The sequence below is a fragment of the Cetorhinus maximus genome, chromosome 21, assembly GCF_964194155.1.
Source record: "Cetorhinus maximus chromosome 21, sCetMax3.hap1.1, whole genome shotgun sequence".
Classification (NCBI taxonomy): Eukaryota; Metazoa; Chordata; class Chondrichthyes; order Lamniformes; family Cetorhinidae; genus Cetorhinus; species Cetorhinus maximus.
The window spans coordinates 74,297,981-74,320,916 of NC_135899.1; the positions used below are offsets into that span (position 1 = coordinate 74,297,981).

The following is a 22,936-nucleotide window of genomic DNA, read 5'->3' on the forward strand; positions in this document are numbered from 1 at the left end:
ATTCATTGAGGCCTGGAAATTGGGTGACCCCACTGGAGGGCGGAACGTGAGTTGCGTGTGGATGTTTTTTTTAACAAGCCACATATATATGCAAACCTGACCACCTTTGCTCTTCTGTATGTAACAGCAGAGCCTTTCAGTGAAGCACACAACCCTTTTTTTGTAGGGGCAGGGAGGATGGGGTGCTGCAGAATCCACCACTAGGAAAACTGTCTGGTTTTCATTTCTCAACAATATGAAGCAATCAACTCCCTGCCCACACAGCTCTGCCAAAAAATTGGATGGTCACCTCTGTGGGATTTGACCTGTCACCTGTTGGCAGGTGTTTAATCACCCAGGACAAAATGGACGGTTTTGCACCTACTGGAAATTGACCAAAACCAAAAAACAACTGAAGAATGATGGTAATTGGGCTGAATTTTTGTCTAAGTCTGGAGCAGCAGTGATCTTTCTGATCTCTTCACAGCAAACTAAATTTGCAATGGCAACTTTAGAGTTTTGAAACCACGAAGCAACAATGCAGAGCCTGCAGTGAGGAAATTTGCATCGGAGCAGGTCAATTCACAGACATAATTGGACTGCAAATGTCTCCACAAACAACCCTGGAGGAATGGCTTACATAGAGTTGCCCCCTCTGCATGATTTATATGAAGAAAAATAGCCCTGAGTGATGGAATATCAGGGAATGCTTACCTGGAGTAAATTTATATACAGGATATTTTTAAGAACTTCTTGAATCAGATTGTGGAAAACTAGGAATGGGGAATGTCCATAGGCTTTTCTTTAAAAAAAATAAATTCTTAATTTATGTGTAACTTAAATCTTTTCTGAATTTGAAGAAATAGTAGCCCACACTCTAGACTTTAAAGTTCTCAAAATTGAGTCTGATTCATCCAGCAACTTCAATATGTAGAAGATGCCCCACCCTGCTTTAGTTGACTCTAATACAAAGGACATGATCAAGTATAAAGAAGCTTCTATTTTGATGGGAAAATTTCTTCTCTGCAGAAAGTATTCCATGCCCATTGCATTGGACATTTTTTCAAAAATTATTTACAATAACTGTAAATATTTGAGTATAGTCCCTTTGTTTTTATGTAAAAACATACAAGTTCTCTTTTTGATCAAATCAATTGTGAATAATGTGTGCATATTGAATTTCAAATGAATAATACACCCCATATAAAAAAACATCTAGTAATAGATGCAGATAGGGTAGGATGAAATAGGGTAGAAGGAGGCTCATGTGGAGCATAAGGATCAGCATGAACTAGTTGGACTGAGTGGCCTATTTTTGCACCCTGCATTCTTTGTAAGATTTGGCGTAATGCGTACCTAGTATATGGATGTGTCAGTTGTCCTTTCCTCTCCCCTCCTGTTCAACTCCCACTCTTTCCCCCTCGCTATAACCCCCCCCCCCCCCAAAATCAATTAGTTTCAGTGTTGAAAGCTTTAATTGCTCCACAAGGCACTGCTTTTTGGGTAGAGTTTTTCATCGTCCTTGGTGTGAGAACGTGCTTCCTGATTCCGCTCCTAAATAATCTAGCTTTTTTTTTGCCCACGTGCCCTGAATTTCCCACTGGGTGCAGTAATTTCTATTTTCCCTATCAACTCGTTTTATCATTTTAAGCATCTTGATTGAATCACCCCTCAGCCATCAGGGAGAAAAATACTAGCCAGATTTATGCAACCTATCCTCATAATTTAACTTCTTCAGGCCCCATATCACTCTGAGTCGACGCTATGCCCCCCTCCAAGGACAACTTATCCTTCCTGAGGTTTGGTGCCCAAAAATTAGTGCAGATCTCCACAGGTGGAGTCTAACCAAAGCTCTGTAAAACTAAAGCATAACTTCTCTCTCGTAACTGAGCCCGCTTGAGATAACAGCCAACACTCCCCATGTCCTTTTCTACCTGTCTCCTGCCTTTTAATATGGTTAATGTGGGTAGATACCCAAATCCTTTGCTTCCTCAATGTTCCTAATCTCTTGCCATTTAGAATCATTCTTGAATTCAAAGCATATGACCTCATGTTTCCTGTAATTGAACTCCATCTGCCACAGTTTTGCCTAATCAGTTAATCAGGCCATTCCCTTTTGTCTGCAATTCTTGGCAAAGCTCATCATATTGACTAAATTTTGAACTTCCTAACACCTAGTGCATACATGAGGTCAGAAACCATTTAACTTTATGACTGATCTCTGCTACCAGCAAATGCTTACATTCCATGATATTCTATTAGATCATGGAAACATGAACAGATGTTTTCCATCAGCCAAATTCTGAACTACTGCTCTTGGCCAATGTTTAGAGCTGGACCAAAGGGCAAGTAAACTGATATGTGTCATTTTGTAGCCCCAAAACTGGTAGAAAATCTGTTACCCCATGAAGATGCCATGCCACCTGAACAGACTCTTGCAAGGTGAATATCCAGGTTTGTCACTGTCTCACTGGGTTCCAGTATCATTGAGTTAAGAATCTGCTGTGCCTTCACTAGGTTGTGTGTATATTAAACTATTATTCAAAATTGACTGATATTTGCACATGATTTAATGTATAGCATGTTGAAAAGTATTGTTTCCGGGCCAAGGGCCGAATAAGATGAATTGTTTATGTGGTTCCTCTTGGAATGGAAAAATAAACCAAATAACAAAAGAGTGATGTGTATAATTGTCAGCAGTCTGTCCTCCAATTTGATTAACTTTTTGTCAAAGCAATGAATTGGTGAAGGATGCTTTTGCAGTTTCTGGTCACCAATTATCTTGCACGTGATAAAAGCAAAAAAAAAGAGAAAGGAAGACCATCACTTACATGGCTCCCTTTAACATCGAACATCCTAGAATGCTATATAACAGGGGTTCCCAAACCATGGACCGCAACTCCCATTGGGAAGCACTCCCGCAAGCAAATTTGGTACTTCAGTAAGAGCTTATTTTCCCAAAGGGTAATAATTTTGACAACTGAAATGGGCGCCCTATCATCCTGGGCTGGATTCAAACTCTGGTTCTAAATGTGAATGGAATCCGATTCCCCATTAGTCCCCCCTTTACCGCCTGCTTTTCTTGCCTGCTTTTTCTCTCCTCCCCTTTCTTTCCCCACTTTCCTTTTCCCTCTCCTCTCCCCTCCTTTCCCTCTCCTTCTACCACCCTTTCCCTTTCCGTCTGCCTCCCTTTCTCCCCCTCCCTCCGCCGCCCCCTCCCTCCCCCCCTCCCCACAGTGCTCTGGTTGGGGTTGCTTTGCGTAAGGCTATTTAAGAACCGAATGCCAGTGCTCAACAGCTGATTCCCTAATGCAACTTGCTTTGTTGTTGATTCTATTCCCTCATTTTTCACACCAGAATTTCATTGCTTTTATTTTTCCCATTTGGTGGCTGTGTGCAGCTGAGGAAGGGGAGCAGCTTCCATCAATGGGCTCGGAGAACGATGTCTCTGGTTCGAACACACCGACTGCACGGAGAAGAGGAAAATTTCCGGGATTTGGAAAAATATTCAAACCGTGGAAATGGCGGAAAAAGAAAACCAGTGAAAAGTTCAAGGAAACGTCTGCAGGTAAGAAACTGGGAATTATTACTTGAAAAATTTAAAGCACAATTTAACATATCAGAAGTTTAAATTATTTTAAAGCATTCTGCCTCTAACGAAGCAACATAAATTCTCTTGACTTAAGTGAAAACTGATAGAAACCTGACAGCTGTTCACTGGAAAACAGTTGATAGCTTCCAGTGGCATCTATTGGATGTTGTATATGAGGGCTTTGGATGGAAACCAGATTGAGTTCAACTGTTGTGCCCTTCATAGCTGAACAGCTTGTCGGTATTCACTGCCTGACCTGACACATGAAGAGTGCTGCTGTAATAAGTTGGAAGAGGGCTGGAATTGTATCCCAACAAGAACGTGCACCTTCAAGAAAAATAGGAGTAGAATTCAGTGAGCAGAGACAATGTTAGAGAAGAAAAGTACTTTCATATTTTGATTGGGACCATCATTAATTAGAATCCTAGAATGATACAGGATGTTGTTGACCCATCATGCCTGTTATCAGCACTTTGATAGATTTGTTCAATTACAAACATACGAACAAGGAACAGGAGCATTCAGCCCCTCGAACCTGCTCCGCCATTTAATAAGATCATGGCTGATCTGATAGTAACCTGAAATCTGCATCCCACTTACCCCCAATAGCCCATCACCTCGTGCTTACCAAGAACCTATCTACCTCTGCCTTAAAAACATTCCACCACCTTTTTAGGAAGAGTGTTCCAAAGATTTACAACTCTCTGAGTGAAAAAATTTCACATCATCTCTGTTTTAAATGGGCGAGCCCTTATTTTTAAACAGTGATCTCTAGTTCTAGATTCTTCCACAAGAGGAAACATCCTCTCCACATCCACCCTGTCAAGACCCCTCAGGATCTTATTTGTTTCAATCGAGTTGCTCTAAATCATCTAAACTCCAGCAGTTACAAGCCTAATCTGTCCAACCTTTCCTCATAAGACAACACACCCATTCCAGTTATTAGTCTGGTAAACCTTCTCTGAACTGCTTCCAATGCAGTAGTCACATTCACCCTGCCCTTTCCTCGTCGTCCTTCACATTTCTTCTCTTCAAGTAGTTAAATAATTCTCTTTTGAAAGTGTTCCCTCATGACACTTCTGGTTCTTTTGCCAATCACCTTAAACCTTTGTCCACTGGTTACTGGCCCATCTGCCGCTGGAAACAGTTTCTCTATTTATCTTACCAAAACTGTTCATGATTTTGCACACCTCTGTTGAATCCCATTGTAAACAATTGAGTCTTCTCCAGTTTCTTCGCACAACTGAATCCCTCCGTTTATGGATACAATTTTAGTAAATCTACAACTTCCCCAAGGCCTTGACATCCTTTTGAAAATGTGGTGTCTAGAAATGAACACAGTATTCTAGCTGAGACCTAACAAGTGTTTTATATAGCTTTAGCATAACCTCCTTGTTCTTTATTCCTCGACTAAGAGGGCCAAGAATCTTCTGTTTTTATATAGCTTTCTCAACTTGTCTTGCCACTGTCAAATACTTTTTTAAACTCTTTTTTTCCTGGGTTGTGGGCTTTGCTGGCAAGGTTCCCTAATTGCCTTGAACTGAGTGACTTGCTAGGCCATTTCTGAGGGCAGTTAAGAATCAACCACATTACTATGGGTCTGGAGTCGCATTTAGGCCAGACCAGGTAAGGACAGCAGATTTCCTTCCTGAAAAGACATTAGTGAACCATATGGGTTTTTATGGCAATCTATGATAGTTTCATGGTCGCCATTGCTGAGACTAGGTTTCCATTCCAGATTTTATTCATTCAATTTAAATTCCACCAGCTGCCATGGTGGGTTTTGAAATCACGTTCCAAGTCCACTAGCCTGAGTCTGTGGATTACTAGTCCAGGGCCACTGGACCACTACGCCACCATCTCTCCTTTGTATACATATATGCCCAAATCTCTGTTCCTGCATCCCCTGTAGGTTTGTAAGATTTAGTTCATATTGCCTCTCCTCATTCCTCCTACCAAAATGTAACAACATTTCGCACTGTTAAATTTCATCTACTATATGTCTGCCCATTTTGTAAGTCTGCCTATATCCTGAAGTTTGTTACTGTCCTCATTGTTTACTACATTTCGGTTTCTCGAATCATTCTCAAGCTTTAACATTGTGCCCTGTATACCAAAATTCAGGTTATCAATGAATTATTAATAAGAATAATGGTCCTAATGCTGACCTCTGAGGAACACCACTGGGACACACCATCTTAACTTGTGTGTGTGTGTATATATATATATATATATATATATATATATATACACACACATATATATATATATATATATATATTACCATTCCTTCACTGTCACTGGGTTAAAATCCTAGAACTTCCAAACTAACAGCACTGTGGGTGTACCTGCACCAGGTGGACAGCAACGGTTCAGGAAGTTGGCTCACCACCACCACCTTCTTGAGCAATTAGGGATGGGCAACAAATGCTGGCCTTGCCAATGACTCTCTCATCCCATGAAAGACTAAAAACAAACTGTCTTTTCTTTTAAAATGGTGACACCAGTCATTGCAACAAATCATCAAAGCAAGTCTGCTCTTTTCTAGTTATGATTCCTCCTGCAGTGGAGTGATTGACTGTTTCCAAAGAGTTGCCAGTACTTGCATTGACCAGCTGGAGTAGAGAACCTTTGATAGAAAACATGCATTTTTAAGAAAGAAACTCTTAGATGAAAGAAGGAAAGATTTACATTTATACTATAAATGGAACATGCTGGAAATACTCAGCAGGTCAGACAGCATCTGTGGAGAAAGAAGCAGTTAAGCTCCAATCTAGACACTTGAGCACAAAAATCTAGGAGACCGCCCTCTGTTCAGCATTGAGGGAGAGCTACACTGTTGGGGGTGCCATCTTTTAGATAAGACATTAAACCGAGGCCCCATCTGGTCTTCCAGGTAAAAGATCCTATGACACTATTTCAAAGATGAGCAGGGGAGTTATCCCCTGTACCCTGGTCAACATTACTTAAACAAATTATCTGGTCATTATCACAATACTGTTTGTGGGAGCTTGCACAAGTTGGCTGCCACATTTCCTATATTACAAAACGACTACACTTCAAAAGTACTTAGTTGATTTTCAGGTGTTATGGAAAACAGAGTCAGGATAAATTAGTCACTTTCAGGTTGGCAAAGTGTAACCAATGGAGTGTCACAGGGATCAGTACTGGGGCCTCAATTACTTGTGATCTATGTTAATGACTTAGATGAAGGGACCGACTGTGTTGCAGCCAAATTTGCTGCTGATAGGTAGGAAAGAAAAGGATATAGATAGGTTAAGCGTATTGGTAAAAATTTGGTAGACGGAGTATAATGTGGGAAAATGAGAGGTTGTCCACTTTGGCAGGAAGAATAGAAAAGCAGAATATTATTTAAATGGAGAAAGATTGCAGAATGTTGCAGTTACAGAGGGCTGTGTGTGTCCTTGTACATAATTCACAAAAAGTTAACATGCAGGTATAGCAAGTAATTTGGAAGGCAATTTGAATGTTGACCTTTATTGCAAGGGGGATGGAGTATAAAATCTTGCTACAACTGTACAGGGCTGCACCTGGAGTATTGTGTATAGTCCTGGTCTCCTTGCTTAAGGAGGGGGGATATACTTGCATTGGAGGAAATTCAAAGAAGGTTCACTTGGCTGATTTCTGGGATGAAGGGGATGCCTTATGAGGAAAGGTTGAGCAGGTTGGGCCTATACTCATGAGAGTTTAGAAGAATGAGAGGTAATCTTTTTAAAACCTCTTGGATTCTGAGGGACCTTGACGAGGTCGATTCTCTGAGAAAATGTTTTCTGTCATGGGGGAATCTAGAACTATGAGGCACAATTTAGAAATAAGGAGTTTCCCATTTAAGATGGAGATGAGAAATTTCTTCTCTCAGGTGATCTTTAGTCTTTGGAATTCTCTTCCACAGAGAGCAGTGGAGGCTTGGTCACTGATTATATTCAAGGCTGAGTTAGACAGATTTTAATCAACAAGGGAGTCTATATATTTCATAATTTGCCATGGTGAGATTTGAACTCTTGATCTTGGGGTTACAAGCCTAGTACCATAACCACTTGGCTATCGTACCAGAACTAACAAGGGAGTCTAGGGGGACAGGCAAAAAAGCGGAGTTAATAGCAGAATGATTACTGGCACCTGTTGTCTGCAAAAATGAGAGCAGTGCCTATGATCTGAAACTGTTAAACTCGGTGTTGACTCTGCAAGGTCATAAAGTACCTAATCAAAAGATGAGATGTTGTTCTTAGAGTTTCGGATTAGCTTCATTGGAACAGAGCAGGAGGCTGAGGACAGAACAGTCAGGTTGGGAGTGAGGCAGAGAATTAAAATGGAACGCCATTGGAAGTTTATGGATCAAATGGAGCTGTTCCACAAAGCCATCACCCAATCTGCATTTGGTCTTCTCAAATACCGCATTTTGAGCAGCTGTTTCTACACTAGATTTTCAGCATTCGGAATATTTAGCCTTTTGTATTTAGGTAGTGTCTTGCACAACCTCAGGATATCCAAAGCCCTTTTTACAGCAAAATATGTGTAGTGTAGCTGCTGTTGTAAAGTAAAAAATATGGCAGCCAATTTGCATGCAGCAAGTTCCCATCAATGTCATTATGACCGGCTGTTTTTTTAAATGATGTTTGAGGGATAAATATTGGCCAGGGCACCAGGAAGAACACCCCTGCTCTAACTCAAAATAGTGCCATGGGAGATTTTACTTCCAGGCGAGAGGGAAAATGGGGGCTTGGTTTAGCCTGTCATCCAAAAGACAGAAGCTTTGACAGTGCAACACTCCTCAGTCCTGAGCTGGGTGTATCAGCTGAGATTTTGTGCTCGAGTGTCTAGGGTCAGACATGAACCCACAATTTTCTGATTCTTGGACAAGTGAACCACAGCTACCAACTGAAAGGATGTTGGACACAGTCAAATTTGAAAATGTCAGAAAAGATGAGAGGTTGAGTAGCCTTGGTTAGTTAAAGTCAAGCTTGGGTTTTAACTGGCTGTGGATTCTAAGAGCAAGGGAAGAGTTCCACGCTTTTAATGTTCTGGAATTAAGCAGTTTAAGAGAAACGGGAAAGAATTGGAAATTCAGTAGCAGGATTGATTAGGGACTGGGAAAGCCTATCTTTTCATCCATTTCCTTTGAAATTAAACTAAACTGTGTATATATTGTGATGCAAAAGGTATCACAATTGTGTAGGACAGGCTGGATGGGCCAGAGGTTCTTTATCCATCATTGTTCATATGTTCCTATTGGTGTTCCAGGCAACTTCTTGTTTTTCTCATTTCTGTCTAATCCTTAGCTTTTCAATTGAGCAGAGAAAATAATCTAGTTTGAAGAGAATTGAAAATTTCCATAATGGCAGAGTTTGATGCCTCTTAATTCAAGTTGCAAACTGTCAGTGAGGATGTTTAACATAGCTTCATACAGAATCATGGGAGTGCGCATGTTGGTGTCTAATGGGAATGATGTACATTGAAATTCTTGATGGCCCACCTTGTTCCTTTTTTTTTAATGGGTTGTGGGTGTCAGTGGCAATGTTGGCATTTATTGCCCATTCCTAACTGCTCCTGAGAAACCACTGCTTGAACTGTTGCATTTTGTGTGGTAAAGGTACTCCCGCAGTGCTGTTAGGTAGGCAGTTCCAAGATTATAACCCAACGGCGGCATATTTTAAAGTCAGGCTGGTGTGTGACTTGGAGGGGAGCTTACAGTTGATCGTGTTGGCAGGAATTGCTGCCCTTGTGCTTCTGGGTGGTAAAAGTTGGAGATTGAGAGTTTCTCCCGAAGAAGCCTTGACAAGTTGCTGTGCTACATCTTGCAGATGATGCTCTTCTGCTAGTGTGCTTGTGTTGAAGGGAATGAATGCTTTGAATGATGGCTAGTGTCCTGATCAAGTGGGCTGCTGCTGCTTTCCATCTGCTTGCATCTTTCCTTTGCTCTGTAGGTTGACAGTCGCTGCACAACTTTTCCACCTGTGGAGGAACCTCTGTTTAACCTGCTCTGAGTCTGCTGTTCGACATTCTTACAGTAGCTTGGTTGATTGGCCCGATGATTTTATTTACTTTCACAACTGCCCTTTAGAGAAAAGGTCTGGCCTTAATTTGAACCCCACTCCCACAACATGTCAGAGATCAGAAACCTTTTTCCGATTTCTACTTCTTCTTTCTTGTCTTAAAGGCTCTTACTGGGATATATTGCTGTAGATATATATCACAGCCAAGTCCAAGTTGGCCTTCAGAGGTCACTTAAATATAAATGGCAACAAAGAACTCTGGCTCTCCTTTTTCTGTTCTTTATTTTTCTTTTCTTTATTTTACTCCTCTTCAGCTCAGAAACTTAAAAGCTAACTGTTCGGCCTGCTGGCATTTCCAGCTGAAATCGCTAAACAAACCAGGGATTGAACTTGGAGTTAACCTCAGTTTGTATGTCCCAGTATCACTGCATGGTGCATCCATTCCGTCTGTGAGCCATTGTTAGGGATGCAAACTATTGCAGCAAATTGAACTTGCATCTTGGCAGTGCAAAGCATTGTCCATTGCAGCACTGGCACAATTTATCAGCACACTGCTCCTTGGTTTCAAACCTCACTTAGTGCTGTTCAGAGTAGATTTATCCTAATTCAGCATTACAGCTTCCACTCTATCTGTACCTTTCAACACATCCCAGAGTCAACATTTAATTGAGTTTTCCATCAACTTTCTAAATTGGAAGCTGGTGTGGGAGGTCATGACAGTAATTGGAGTCTGCGAGTTTGACATCTATAGTGACTGTATTTACATAAATTTATACTGCAAAGAGTTGTTGAGGGGTCACTGGATTTAGTTACATGTAACATGATGACTGTACAGTGACAGCTCAATAGGCTAGAGGCTTAGTGTTTGCAGAATACTTTCATATTATAATCTATTTGTCTTGTTACTGTGGCTTCAATCCAAATCGAGAGTAAGCATTAAACTCTTTCCTGTTTTGACATTGTGTCGTGTCTATCCTCACACCCCTCCTCCTTTCTCCTTAGTTCAGTGATGTGGATGAATACTTCTATGCTGCATTCACTGCCTGTAGAAAATGGTTACACTGGAGAAAAGTGTTTGAGAAGTGTTACAAGTGTACTGACTTGTCACCTTCATTAACTGAATTGGAAAATGAAGGGCCAGGGTGCAGCTGAGGAGCTTTAGTAATACAGGTATACTCCTTCCTTTCAAGTGCTTTCATCATTCGCACTATAGATGTGTTCTTGCAAGACACTTAGATTGTAAGGATGCTGTGATTAAAATCAGCCCTTTGTCGCCTGTGAGAAGTTGAGGATCACCCTACCAGTGACGATGTGATATCCAGGCTTGTAGCCCCAGTAAAACTATGGTTACCTCAAGTTTTCAGATGGGATATCCTGTTTCAGATGACTAACACGAAAGAGTGGTTTACATCAGTGTTGCATCAGAATTGGTCATTCCTGTATCCAACTTAAGAACCACTATATATTCCTTTGTCTATCACTTTAAGATAATAACATAGGAAACAGTTCCTCAAGCTTGCTATACAGTTCGATAAGATTATGAACGACTACATCAATTTTAAAGATGATATGTCTATTTTAGATTGGTACCTCTTTAAAATAGACGGAGGAATTCCATCAGAACACATGGAGCCAATTGAGAGGGCAGCTGTCTTTACATCTTTCAAGGCCTGTTTTCAGCTGTGTATTTCCTTTAACAGGGGTCTACTTTAAAGTAATGGAAAACAATATGGTGTGTTTTGATATGAGAATCTCATGTGAACTGAGCTGCAGGTATATCCTAGCCAGCAGATAAACACTCCACTTCTCATTGGTAGCTCTCGACTCTTTCTTGGTGACCCTTAATCCTGTAGATGTTTATCACATCTCACTTCTGCTTGCCACCATTCTATTTACAGCTGCTTGATTAGAATAGAATTTGTCTTTGGTTTTCCATGTTGCCAGGAATTTCAGTGTGGAAAGCTCAAAGATTCCACTTCTGAGGCTCATGTGCAACTTACTGATTGTACTAAAAGTATACAGTGCACCAGACTGGTCTGTGTTGGATCTCAGTTCTGTGATTTATTCTTTATTCTTTCATAATCTCTCCACTTCAAAGGAGATGGAAACTCCTTTCTGGAATGCTGTTTGCTCTGGTACTTTGAGCCAGTGGCCATTCTATGTGAGTCTAAATGGTGAATGTTGGCAGTTAGTTTCATTGTAAACAGGACTATAATGGAGCCTAGTGGGATTCATGGGATTGTGATCAGCAGTGGGAACTCCAACTGATTTTTCCTTTTCCCCCCTTTTGCCACAGGGTTCAGAGACCAGTTGTTGCATCCCAGCTGCTACCTTGGCAGAGATGAGTTAACTGAGTAAACGGAGGAATATTCTGGTCTGAATGGCTCAGTGCTGCACCCTGTGCTGCATTTGCTCACAAGGCCATCAAGGGAGACTCCTGATCCTGTGATTTTAATTAGATTAGTCATTCATGATCTAGCTCGCTGATCTGCAGTTCCCAATAGCACAATATGAGGGGAGGGTAATCTGTAAATTGTAAACACATTTTATGTTCTGTTTTTATCAGATAAACCATTTATGCAGCTGTTCCAATTACAGCTTAGTGGATGATTAATTAAAAAAAAAACCTGCACTTAATCTTCTAATTTAAATTAGATGATTGGCAGCTTTTCTCTTCGAAAGCTGAAGCTGAAATTTTCTGAAATAAAGCATGAATAATGCAGGTCAATGTATGCCTGTAAAAAGAAAGTTAACTTAGATTTCAATTGAGCCGTCATTTCTGAAGAGTGGTCTTGTTCTGAAACGTTCACATGTCCTTTTTGAGGCATGGAATTGTGATGCAACACCTGCTTCTGAAAGTTCAGTGTTTGCACACACATTACTAAAGACCCTATGCCATTTTTTTCTTCAGTCAAAAAAATTCTTAATTGAAGGAGGAAAGAAGGGAAGCAAGATCTCTGCAGCCTAAGCTGTTGATGGGCAACAGTAATATCATAGAATGATGCAGCACAGGAAGAGGCCGTTCAGCCCACCATGACCCTGCGACTTTTTGAAAGAGCTAGTTGTAGATAGAAATAGATCTGTGCAGACTCCACTCGAGGGTTGTGTTCATGAAGGTGTCACATTTGAAACTTCTAAGGAGCCACCTCCACCGCGCGATAGCTTCTATGGTTCAGGGGCCTGCAGCATTAATTAAAGCATTAACAGTTTCAAGTGAGTCTTCATTGAGAGTGCAGATTTTCCAAGGAATGTTATATGCATTAGAATCCACATATGTAAAGTTCATAATATCCCTGTGTCTAGTTGCTTAACATTGAAAGCATGGCAGTTTGAGCCTCGAGATGCATGTTAACACGTACTAATATCTTCCAATAATTGACGTGTTTGATTTGAGATTGTATTTAAACTCTTTTTCAGTTATTCTAACTCCTACCCTTCATTATCCCTACTCTTGGATGCTACTGCTCAGCCAATTTTCTAACAAGGTCAATAATTTGACATCAATTCCATGAGCTTCGACTTTAGCAAACGGTCTCTTCTGAAGGATTTTACCAAATGCCTTTTGAAAGTCCATATAAGTAAGATTCGTAGACACTCCCCTGTCTCCTATTACAATCACCCCTTCAAAAAAAATTCAGTGCTTTACAAATCCATGTTGGCTGTCTGATAAACTGAAAAGTTTCACCTTATCCTTAGTTATAGACCCTAGGAATTTCCTGACAACCGATGTTAGGCTAACTGGTCTACCATTTTATGGTTTCCCTCCATCACCTTTCTTTAAGTAGCTGAGTAACGTGCAATTTCCCAATCTAAAGGAATAGTTCCCAAATCGAAAGAACTTTGGAAGATTATGGTTTGGGATGGTATGGAAACAATTTCATCTGGGGGATTTATTTCCATTTGTGCCATTAATTTCTCCATTGCTCTTAATTTGCTTATGTTAATTTTGTTGAGTCCCTGTTCCTAATTCAATAATTTCCATGAGATGTCTGTCATGCTAACTAAGTACAAGAATGCAGGCTTGAGTACATCTGGCAAACTCCCGGTTTAACCATCCATCCCCAGATCAGGCTTAACCATGTCTAGCTCTTTTAGGCTTCACTCTTCTCTACCAAAGCCATGCGTTTTTCTGAGATAACTCTGGGCTACATTTCTCCAATACCAACCATCTCCTTAAACACCCCACCTCTTCCCCCTCCACCCCTTGCCTCCAAGTGTGAGAAACTCATGGTGGTCTTTAGGCCATCCTTTGCCTCTTCTGCTTACCACACACCCCATTCCCAACAATTGAAACATCCTCTGGCTCTGCTTGATGCAGCCTTGAATGCATGCCTCTCTCTAGTTTCTTTTACATCTCTTCTCAAGACCTTTTCAAACTCATCGTATCCATGATTGAACATACTTAAGTCCGCTAAATGTAGTTATAATATTAGGAATGCACCTTGCATCTCTTCTAGGATTTTTGTCCTTAAATTCTTTCATGCAGCATTGTTGTCTCAAGAATCTCAGTACAATGGAATAGACAGTGGGTCAAATTTTTATGCTTTGTCCATCAGAGCCATGGAAAACATCCAGCAACATAGTTATAGGTTGTGTCTTTGCAACTTGGGTTGTGTTTTGGAGAGCATTTTGAGCTGTGTAGGACTGGAGTGAAGTGAAGTACTGGCAGTGGTAGTGCTAGACGCAAAAATCAAATTATTGCAGATGCTGAAAACATGAAACAAACAGAGAAAAATGGGAGTACACATCAGGCACAATACACAACATTTGGATCTGAAAGATTTATTATCTGAAACATAAATTGTCTTGTATTTTCTCAATGGATGCTGCCTGACCTGTTTTCTGCTTTTGTTTCATACAGGAAGCATATTAGTACATGGCTGAAGTATTTTATTGAAGTGATTGTTTTCTTCCTTAGAAGATAGTGTTCCCTATATGTTAAGTAAGCCCAGTGACAATGTTGTGAAGGGCCTCAGTATAGCTTTGAAAGTACCTGAGTGCATAAAACAGCTACCAAATCTATTGTATAAATGCCTAAAGCCTTAAATGCCTTGTTATATTGAAGATGGTCAGAACTGGTTACATTAGTAGAATCATTGGATTCTAAGCATAGCACGAGACTACTTGGTCCATTGTGCCTGTGTAGGCTCTCTGAAAGAGCTATCCACTTAATCCCATTCCCTTTTTCTTTTATCACTTGATTTTTTATTTTTCAAGTATTAATCCATTTTCGTTTTAAAAGCTGTTATGGATTCTGCTTCCGTCACTGTTTCTGGAAGGGTATTCATGACCTAAGAATTTTCTTAAATTTTTCCTAGCCTCTCTCTTCATTCTTTTGCTTGTGACTTGAGTTTTAACATGCATTTTATGATGTCACTTAAGGGAGCTTGTGGAGAAACATTTATCTGAAAGTCTTTTCACGGACATATTTTTATAATTCCAGTTTTGGACAGGAAGTTATCTGTGAGACAGAGCAGAGCTGAACTGGTTAAGAAGGGAGTGTTGAAAGAAATTCCTGAACAAGGCAAGTATAATGTGCACAGAATGAAGAGAGATTTGATATATCTGGATTTAATTAATATAATCAAATTAAGTAATGAACAAGTTGGATCCCTTCTCCCACCCAAACTCTTTGCGGAACATTGTGATTGAGTAGCTTTTGTAAAGTAATGTATATTGTCACCAGGATTTCATCAAGGCATAACTTTGGAATTGTGAAACTTTCATACAGTTTCTATCTTATCTGTGACAAGTACTCAGCTTATTACAGACTTGAGTTGTGTCTGGAGAAAGTATTTGGAGCTGTACAGCACCAGGATGAAGTACTTGTCTGTCACTGGCACCAACAAATTGAGGCAATAAGTGAAACCTACTGCTCCACAGAGTAGTGTGATTTATTTTTTCCCTTTTTATTGAAATGTAAGTGCCTATGGTCTTTCAGTGCTAATAGACTAAAGCCTAGTGACAACAGTAGTAGCAGTTCCTTTAACAAACCAGCTGAGGCTTTCCCACTTCACGGCTGCAACTCAGTGTGATTGCTGCAGATCAACTGGTGATCAAAGTTAAATATGGATAGAGCAAGCGATTTGGTGTGGCTAGTTCTCCTATGACAAATCCCATGAAGTGTCACCTTGGCTTGTAAGGAATTTGGAAAAAACTTCTTTATCCAGACAGTGGTGAGAATATGGAAATTGCTTGCCACATGGAGTGTTTGTGGCAAATAACATAGATTTATTAAAGAGAAAGCTATATTAGTACATGAAAGAGAAAATAATTGAAAGATAGGTTGATAGGGTTCAATGAGGAAGTTCGTGTGAGGCATAAATGCTGGGCCAAATGGCCTGTTTCTGTGCTGTAAATTTGACATGATATTGTAATCTGGAATGCATTGCCCAAGAGGACAATGGCAGCAGATTTAATAGTAACCTTATATTTTAAAAAGTATCTATAATGTTGAAAAGGAAATATTTGCGTAGATACAGGGGAAGAGTGAGACTAATTGGATAGCTATTTCAAAGAGCTGCCATGAACACGATGGGCTGAATGACCACCACCTGTGTTGTATGATTCTATGATATTCTTTGATTGTAGGAGGCTTTAAAACAATTAGATAGAATTGGCTACCCTATTTCAAACTGGTCATGGAAATGTTGACTTTGTAGTTGACAAGTTTCATACATTTTCAGTGTGGTTGAGAAGATCTTCTTTTAAGTAATTAATCTTCCGAAGGCATTTATACAGTGAGAATCATAGAATCATATAATGCTTACAGCACAGAAGGGGGCCATTCACCCATTGTGTCAATGCCAACTTTTTGCAAGAGAAACTCAACTAGTACCACTTGCCTGCTCTTTTCCTGCAGCCCCGCAATTTTTTTTTCTCTTCAGGTGATTATTCATTTCCCTTTTGAAACTCATGGTTGATTCTGCCTTCACCAAAAATACCCTCAAACAGGACATTTCAGATCCTAACCATTCACTTTTTTTTTCAAAATGTTCATTTTGCCATTGTTTCTTTTGCCAATCACCTTAAATCAGTGTCCTCCAATTCTCAGCCTTTCTGCCAATGAGAACAGTTTCACTTTATCCACTTGGTCCAGACTCCTCATGATTTTGAAAATGTTGATGCAATGCAATATCACACCAACAGCAAAACCTATGGATTCCCCCACCATGATGCAGCCATCAAATATAGAAGACATCATCATGGCTTTGGCTACTGTAGTGCTAAAACAACTTGGGGGCCAGTTAGTGGGGTTGTTAGTGGACTCTCCTACCATCCACTAATGCTCCTGTAAAGTGCTTTGGAATATTTTATTGCATTAAAGGCCTGTATAAAGCTTTTTTATTCATTCATTCATGGGATGTGGGTGTCACTGGCTAGGCCAGCATTTATTGCCCATCCTTACTTGCCCTGGAGAAGGTGATGGTGAGCTGCTCTCTTGAACCGCTGCAGTCCATGCACTGTAGGTACAGCCATAGTGCTGTTAAGTCATGTAAAACTAGCTAATGTATTCATAGTTGTGAATATCCACCTTATTTCATAAAAGAAAGTGTTGCCAAATAGAATTTTGAGGAAAGTAAATTTTCAAATGAGCTAAGTCTGACATGCCCTGGAGTTCTTTTGAGGAAAGTAAGTTTTTAACTAGATGCATTTTAGCAATTTGTTACACATAGCATTTTTTGTGGCAAACACAAAATAAACTAGTGTGAAGTGCTTTGATAGAGGAAAGAGGAGAACCTGTTTTCTTTAGCAGGGGGTTCAGTAATAGATAAGGGTTAAGGTAATTGGTAAATGAGCCAGAGGGGAGATGAGAATTTTTTTTTACACAGCATGTAATGATGACCTGGAAAGCACTGCCTGAAAGGTTGGTGGAAACAGTTTCAAAAGTACTTCTACAAAGGAATTGGATATATACTTCCAAAGGAGAAGTTTGTAGAGTTAACTATCAAAGAGCCAGCACAAGCACAATGGTCCGAATCACCACCCGTGCAATACGATTCTATAAACATGTATTGGCCAACGGCATATAATTTTCTTAAGTTTGCATTCAGTACACAATGCAAAATAATATCTGGTTCCAGTCCCATTCGTCAGCATATCTCATTCCGATGAGCTTCAATTCCACCTGTTGAAATAATCTGATTGGTTTAATGCCAGCAGCCTCCACTGCCAATGATAAAAGCTGTTCCTTCTTATAATATGCTGACGAACTGAAGTGGATTCAAAGGCTCACAGTATTTTTTTTATATTCATACTTGGGATGAGAGAGTGTCACTGGCGAGGCCAGCATTTATGGTCCATCCCTAGTTGCCCTGAGAAGGTGGTGGTTCGCCACCTTGAGCTGTTACAGTCTGTATGGCAAAGGTGCTCCCCACAGTCCTCTTAGGGAGTTGAAGGATTTTGACCCAGTGAAAATGAAGCAGCAGCAATATTTGTCCCAGGTCAGGATGGTGTGATTTGAGGTGATAAGTACCTGCTGCCCTTGTCCTTCTAGATGGTGGAGGTCACGAGCTTTGGGAGGTACTGTCTAAGAAGTGAGCTGCTGCAGTACAAGTTAGGAAGTTTTGACAGTAGGGAGGAATAGAGTTACACTTGGAACTGATATAAGTTCAGAGTTCACTAGTCAGAATAATGGAAATTTTTAATGAGGTTTTTGCTGGTTGGAGATTCAGTAACTAAAAAGCATAAAATTAAGATTATCAAAATAATAAACAGTTTAGGATAAATTCCTTCACACGGAAGGTCCTTAGCAGATGGATTGTCCAGCCAGAAATCGTGGTGGGAGCAGAGTCCATAGCAGATTTTATAAAGGAAATAAATATTTGAAAATGAAAATTTAAGAAATGCATGAGAAAGATGGGACAAAGGGGATAACTCTATCGCAATAATTGCAGCCAAGATAGGGCTTTTCTGCTGAAAAATATCCTAAGAACATAGGAAAGGAGTAGGCCATTCAGCCTGTTGAGCCTGCTCCATCATTCAATTAGATCATGGCTGATCATCTACCTCAACACCACTTTCTTGGTGCTATCTCCATGTCCCGATGTCATTAGTCTCCAGAAACCTATTGATTCCTGTTTTGAACATGCTCAATAATTGAACTTCCCCCACCTTCTGCAGTAGAGAATTCCAAAGATTCATCATCCTCCTCATCTCAGTCTTAAATGGCCTACCCCTAATCCTGAGATCATATCCCCTGGTTTTAGATTCACCAGCCAGGGGAAACATCTTACCTACATTTACCCTGTCATGCCCTGTAAGAATTTTGAAAGTTTCAATGAAGTCACCCCTCATTCTTCGAAACTGAAGGGAATACAGACCCAGTCTCCCCCAATCTCTCCTCATAAGACGATCCCACCATCCCAGAGATTAATCTGGTGAACCTTTGTAGCACTCTTTCTACGGCAGGTACATCCTTCCTTAGATAAGGGGACCAAAACTGTACATAGTACTCCAGGTGAGGTCACATCAAGGCTGTAAACAACTGCAGCAAGACATCTTTTCTCCTGACTGTTAATGTTGGGTTTCCCTTTAATCATACCTTAGTGAAGTGCTTTGGTATGTATTTACATTTAAAAGAGCTAGATAATTGCAAGTAGTTATTGCAGTCTGATGAAATAGAATTTGTAGTGACCAGCTAAAGATGGATTAGAGCAAGGGGAAGAGGAGGGGATTCGGCAGTTGATGAATGTTCTGGGAATTCCTGCAGATAGATGAAAGGGAGAAGATAAACTGGAGAGTGGTAAATGCCTCCATCCTCCCCTCCACTCACCATAAACAAAATACAATTGGATTTTATTCTTAACAAGGGCTTCCCTGCTGAGAAGAATAATTGTCGTCAACTTGCAACTTCCTATTAATTTAATGCATTACTTCTTGATGCAAGTAGGGTTGCCAACCCTCCAGAAAAATCTTGGAGCCTCTGAGCATTAAAGATTGATCTCCTGGCGACTACTTTCTGTAACCCTGAAGTAAAATCGTAGGGAGTGTTAAAAACAAAATTATTTTTTTGCCAGTAGCTTTGAACACTTTTTATTAGTTATGCAAATTTTGGAGATGGAGAAGGGTGTTTGGCTAACAAGTCAATAATTACCCCATCAGAGTAACTAAATGTCTGTACGCTTTCTATTTGGCCACGGGAAGGCGGAGCATTGTACAGATGGATGTGTTGGCCGATCAGTGGTGGGATCATGGGGGTGGGGCAGTTGGAGGCAGGATAGTCATGAGAGGTAATAGCCCCAGGAATATGTCCAACTAGAGTTGGCAACCTTAGATGCATGTTGGTCCCTAAACTTTAGGGTGGCAACTGGATGCACCAGTGATGGAATCTTGGCTGAGTCTGCAGCTTGACTGAGTGGCCGTTCTCAGGGGACCTAGGTGTTGATCAGATCCCGTTTGCAGCATCAGCTAAATTTTCTTAAGCTTTTGAAGAGCCAATAGACTAAAGCACAAAGGTACGAACAGAATGCAGTGTGACCGGAAAAAACAGTGTTGAGCGCTGATGCAACTGAGACTGCCAAACAGATAGCAATGGACCCAAATAGATTAGAGAAATAAAGACAGATTGCAAAAGGTAAGGCACAGAAAGGAGCTGATAGGAGGGCATAAACAAATTATCTGCTGTCTGTGTCTCTGTCTATTTAGTGAGAGAGTAGACACCACGCAGGAATTCTTGTCATTATACTGTGAGAACAGTAACTGCTTTACACTGAGAAAGCAGGTTGGTTGCAAGACCTTTTCCTTATGTGTCCTAAGTCTCAATTTGTTTGCGCCACTGATTTGCAGACTGAGATTGTGTTAAGCAATGGCTTACTGACTGTCTTTATAGAATCATAGAAGATGCAAAAGGGAGGCCATTCAGCCCATTATGCCTGTGATAGTCCTTTGAAGGAGTTGTCCAATTAGTCACACTCCTCTCAAGTATGTATCCAATTTTTGTTTAAAAGTTGCCAATGAACCTGCTTCCATCAGCCTTTTCTGACAGTGCATTCCAGATAGTAATCCACTGCATGAAGAAAATTCTGGTCATCTTCCCTTTGGCTCTTTTGCCAATTACCTTTAATAAGTTCCCTGGTTACTGACCCTGCTGCCAATGGAAACACTTTCTCCTCATCTTCTACTCTATCAAAAACTTACCAAGCTTCTATTTTTTTCATTCTTCAGATGGGGAAATTAACAGCAAACCTGCCCAAAATAGTACACTAAAGAATGGGCACACGCTTCCTGTGGGTGAATTGTCTACCTCAACAGAGGCTGAACCAGTAGCCAGGGGTGAAATAAAGTCAAGTTTTTCAAAAACTTCACAGGAAGCTGAGGAGAGAATGAAGAGCTCCATTGAGGAACCCCAAAAAACTAAAGGTAAGAAATCAAAGCAAAGATAATTGCTGTTTAGTTTAAAGCAAACCTTTGTTTCATCAGGTTTAAACTGTTCTAATTTAGTAAATAAACCACCCATCTTTGTTATTTTACATGTGTAGAACGGTAAGCAAATGAAAGAGCTTGTCTAACCTTTGTACAATACAAATATCACTGACGTGCAGTATTTGAAAATTAACTTTTTTAAACTTAAGTTAAAGCCTAGTAAATTTCCTCATTACTGCATGACCCGATAAACTTATCTCACCCAGATGCATTTTTTTTCAAGCTTCATGATGTAAAATTAAATAAATATTTGAATTTGAGTGACTGGTCTGCTGTTACACGTATTCGAGCAGCATCAATACAGCCTAATACAATAGAATTGCATATTGTATTTTACGTATAATTTATCACAACTTGTGTCTTATTAACTTTTTTAGTTTGACAATTCACTAAATAACAGTAAAACCAAATTTACTGTACAAGAGCAGGCCATTCAACTCATTGTGCATCTGCTGGTGCTAGCTATATTGGAGCTGTTTAGCCTTATTTTTCTGCCCTTTCCCTCTACCTCTCACAGTTTAATGGTTTGGTTCCCTTTTAACTTAATTAACTTGTCAAGATGTGTAGGCATTGCATTCACTCTCTCTATCTTATTTGGTTATCCTCCATTGCACTAATGATGGCTGCATCGCGTAACCTATTTTCAAGGAATGGAGAAGGCTATCTTGGAATTGGATCATCTGCATAAAAAGCTAAAACTGGACATCGTCCAGTGTAAGACAGTGTATATTCCTGTTTTCTACTGCTTTATAAATAACCATTTTTTAAAAATGTACTTGTCATCTGTCATATCATCTTTCAGTTTTGTGCCTCCTCTATCTGATGCATACCTTCTTCTAATGTTTCTCAGCAGAGCCTGCAGATAAACGTCCTTTGTCAGAAATGGAGCCCATGCGTGAGCAGAAACAGGCTTTACTTCCTCCTAAAAGACCACTGTCAGCTCCCACTCTGGAAGCAGGCGAGGGGCAAGTGAAAGATCCTGGAGCCAACTTGACCACTGCCAAGGACGTCTCTTCCATTATTTCCTGTTTTTCCACTTCCTGTTCCACCACTATCACCAATACCACTGACTCTTTGGCTGCAGCTACAAATACCACCACCACCACTACCACCGCTCCTGCCAAGCAACCCCCAATTCCACCTCCAAAACCCAACCGGAATAGCAATCCTTTGTTTGGTAAGTCTTTATATACCACTGCATGGCATACTTTACAAAATAAGCAACAAAATTTGACATCAAAATGGAAAGCAATTACAGATGTTGCTTACCCAATACTGTAACAAGTGGAGCTCAGTGTGGGGAAGTTAAAGTTCACATACTTTGGATATGAGAAAGTTAAATTGGATTTTTTTTAATGGTGAGGGAATAGGAACTGTGGAGAAGCTAATGGATTTAAGAATCCATGTATATAGATCACGAAAAACTAATTCACAGGTACAAAAAGTGATCAGAAAAGTTTAATGGAATATTGGCCTTTATCTCAGAGGGATTGGAATTCACAATTGAGGAAGTGATGCTTCAGTTGTACACAGCCTTGGTCAGACCCTATCTGAACTTAGTTTTGTGCACCAAATTGCAGGAAATATATATTGGCATTGGAAAGGGTAAACAAATGACTTGCACTTACATAGCACATTTCATGATCTCAGGACTTCTAAAGCACTTCATAGCCAATTAATTATTTTTTGAAGTGTAGCTGCTGTTTTATGTGCAACACAGGTTCACCAGAATGACACTGGAGTTTAAAGTGTTAAGTTATGAGGACAGGGTGGATAAACTTCAGGTTTAAGGACATCTGGTGGAGTTATTTAAAATGATTAAGTGATTTGATGGGGTGCTAGAGACATTATTTTCTCTGATTAGAGATGCAGAACAAAAGGGATTAACCTTAAAATTAGACCTAGGCCACTTATAAGTGAAACCACT

General features: G+C 40.2%; 1 protein-coding gene across 8 annotated transcripts in view; it reads left to right on the plus strand.

Moving 5' to 3' along the window:
- The window catches only part of LOC144695998 (phosphatase and actin regulator 4-like), an 89,451-nt gene that overhangs the window by 43,267 nt on the left and 23,248 nt on the right, over window positions 1-22,936 (plus strand). For 3 of the 8 annotated variants that reach the window (XM_078567154.1, XM_078567156.1, XM_078567151.1), the window contains 4 exons: window positions 3,380-3,547; window positions 15,029-15,109; window positions 20,752-20,946; window positions 21,860-22,186. In XM_078567154.1, coding sequence (XP_078423280.1) covers window positions 3,380-3,547; window positions 15,029-15,109; window positions 20,752-20,946; window positions 21,860-22,186 — 771 coding nt within the window. The remainder of the gene's footprint in view (window positions 1-3,379; window positions 3,548-15,028; window positions 15,110-20,751; window positions 20,947-21,859; window positions 22,187-22,936) is intronic. The other 5 variants (XM_078567155.1, XM_078567152.1, XM_078567159.1 and 2 more) reach the window with 3 other exon arrangements.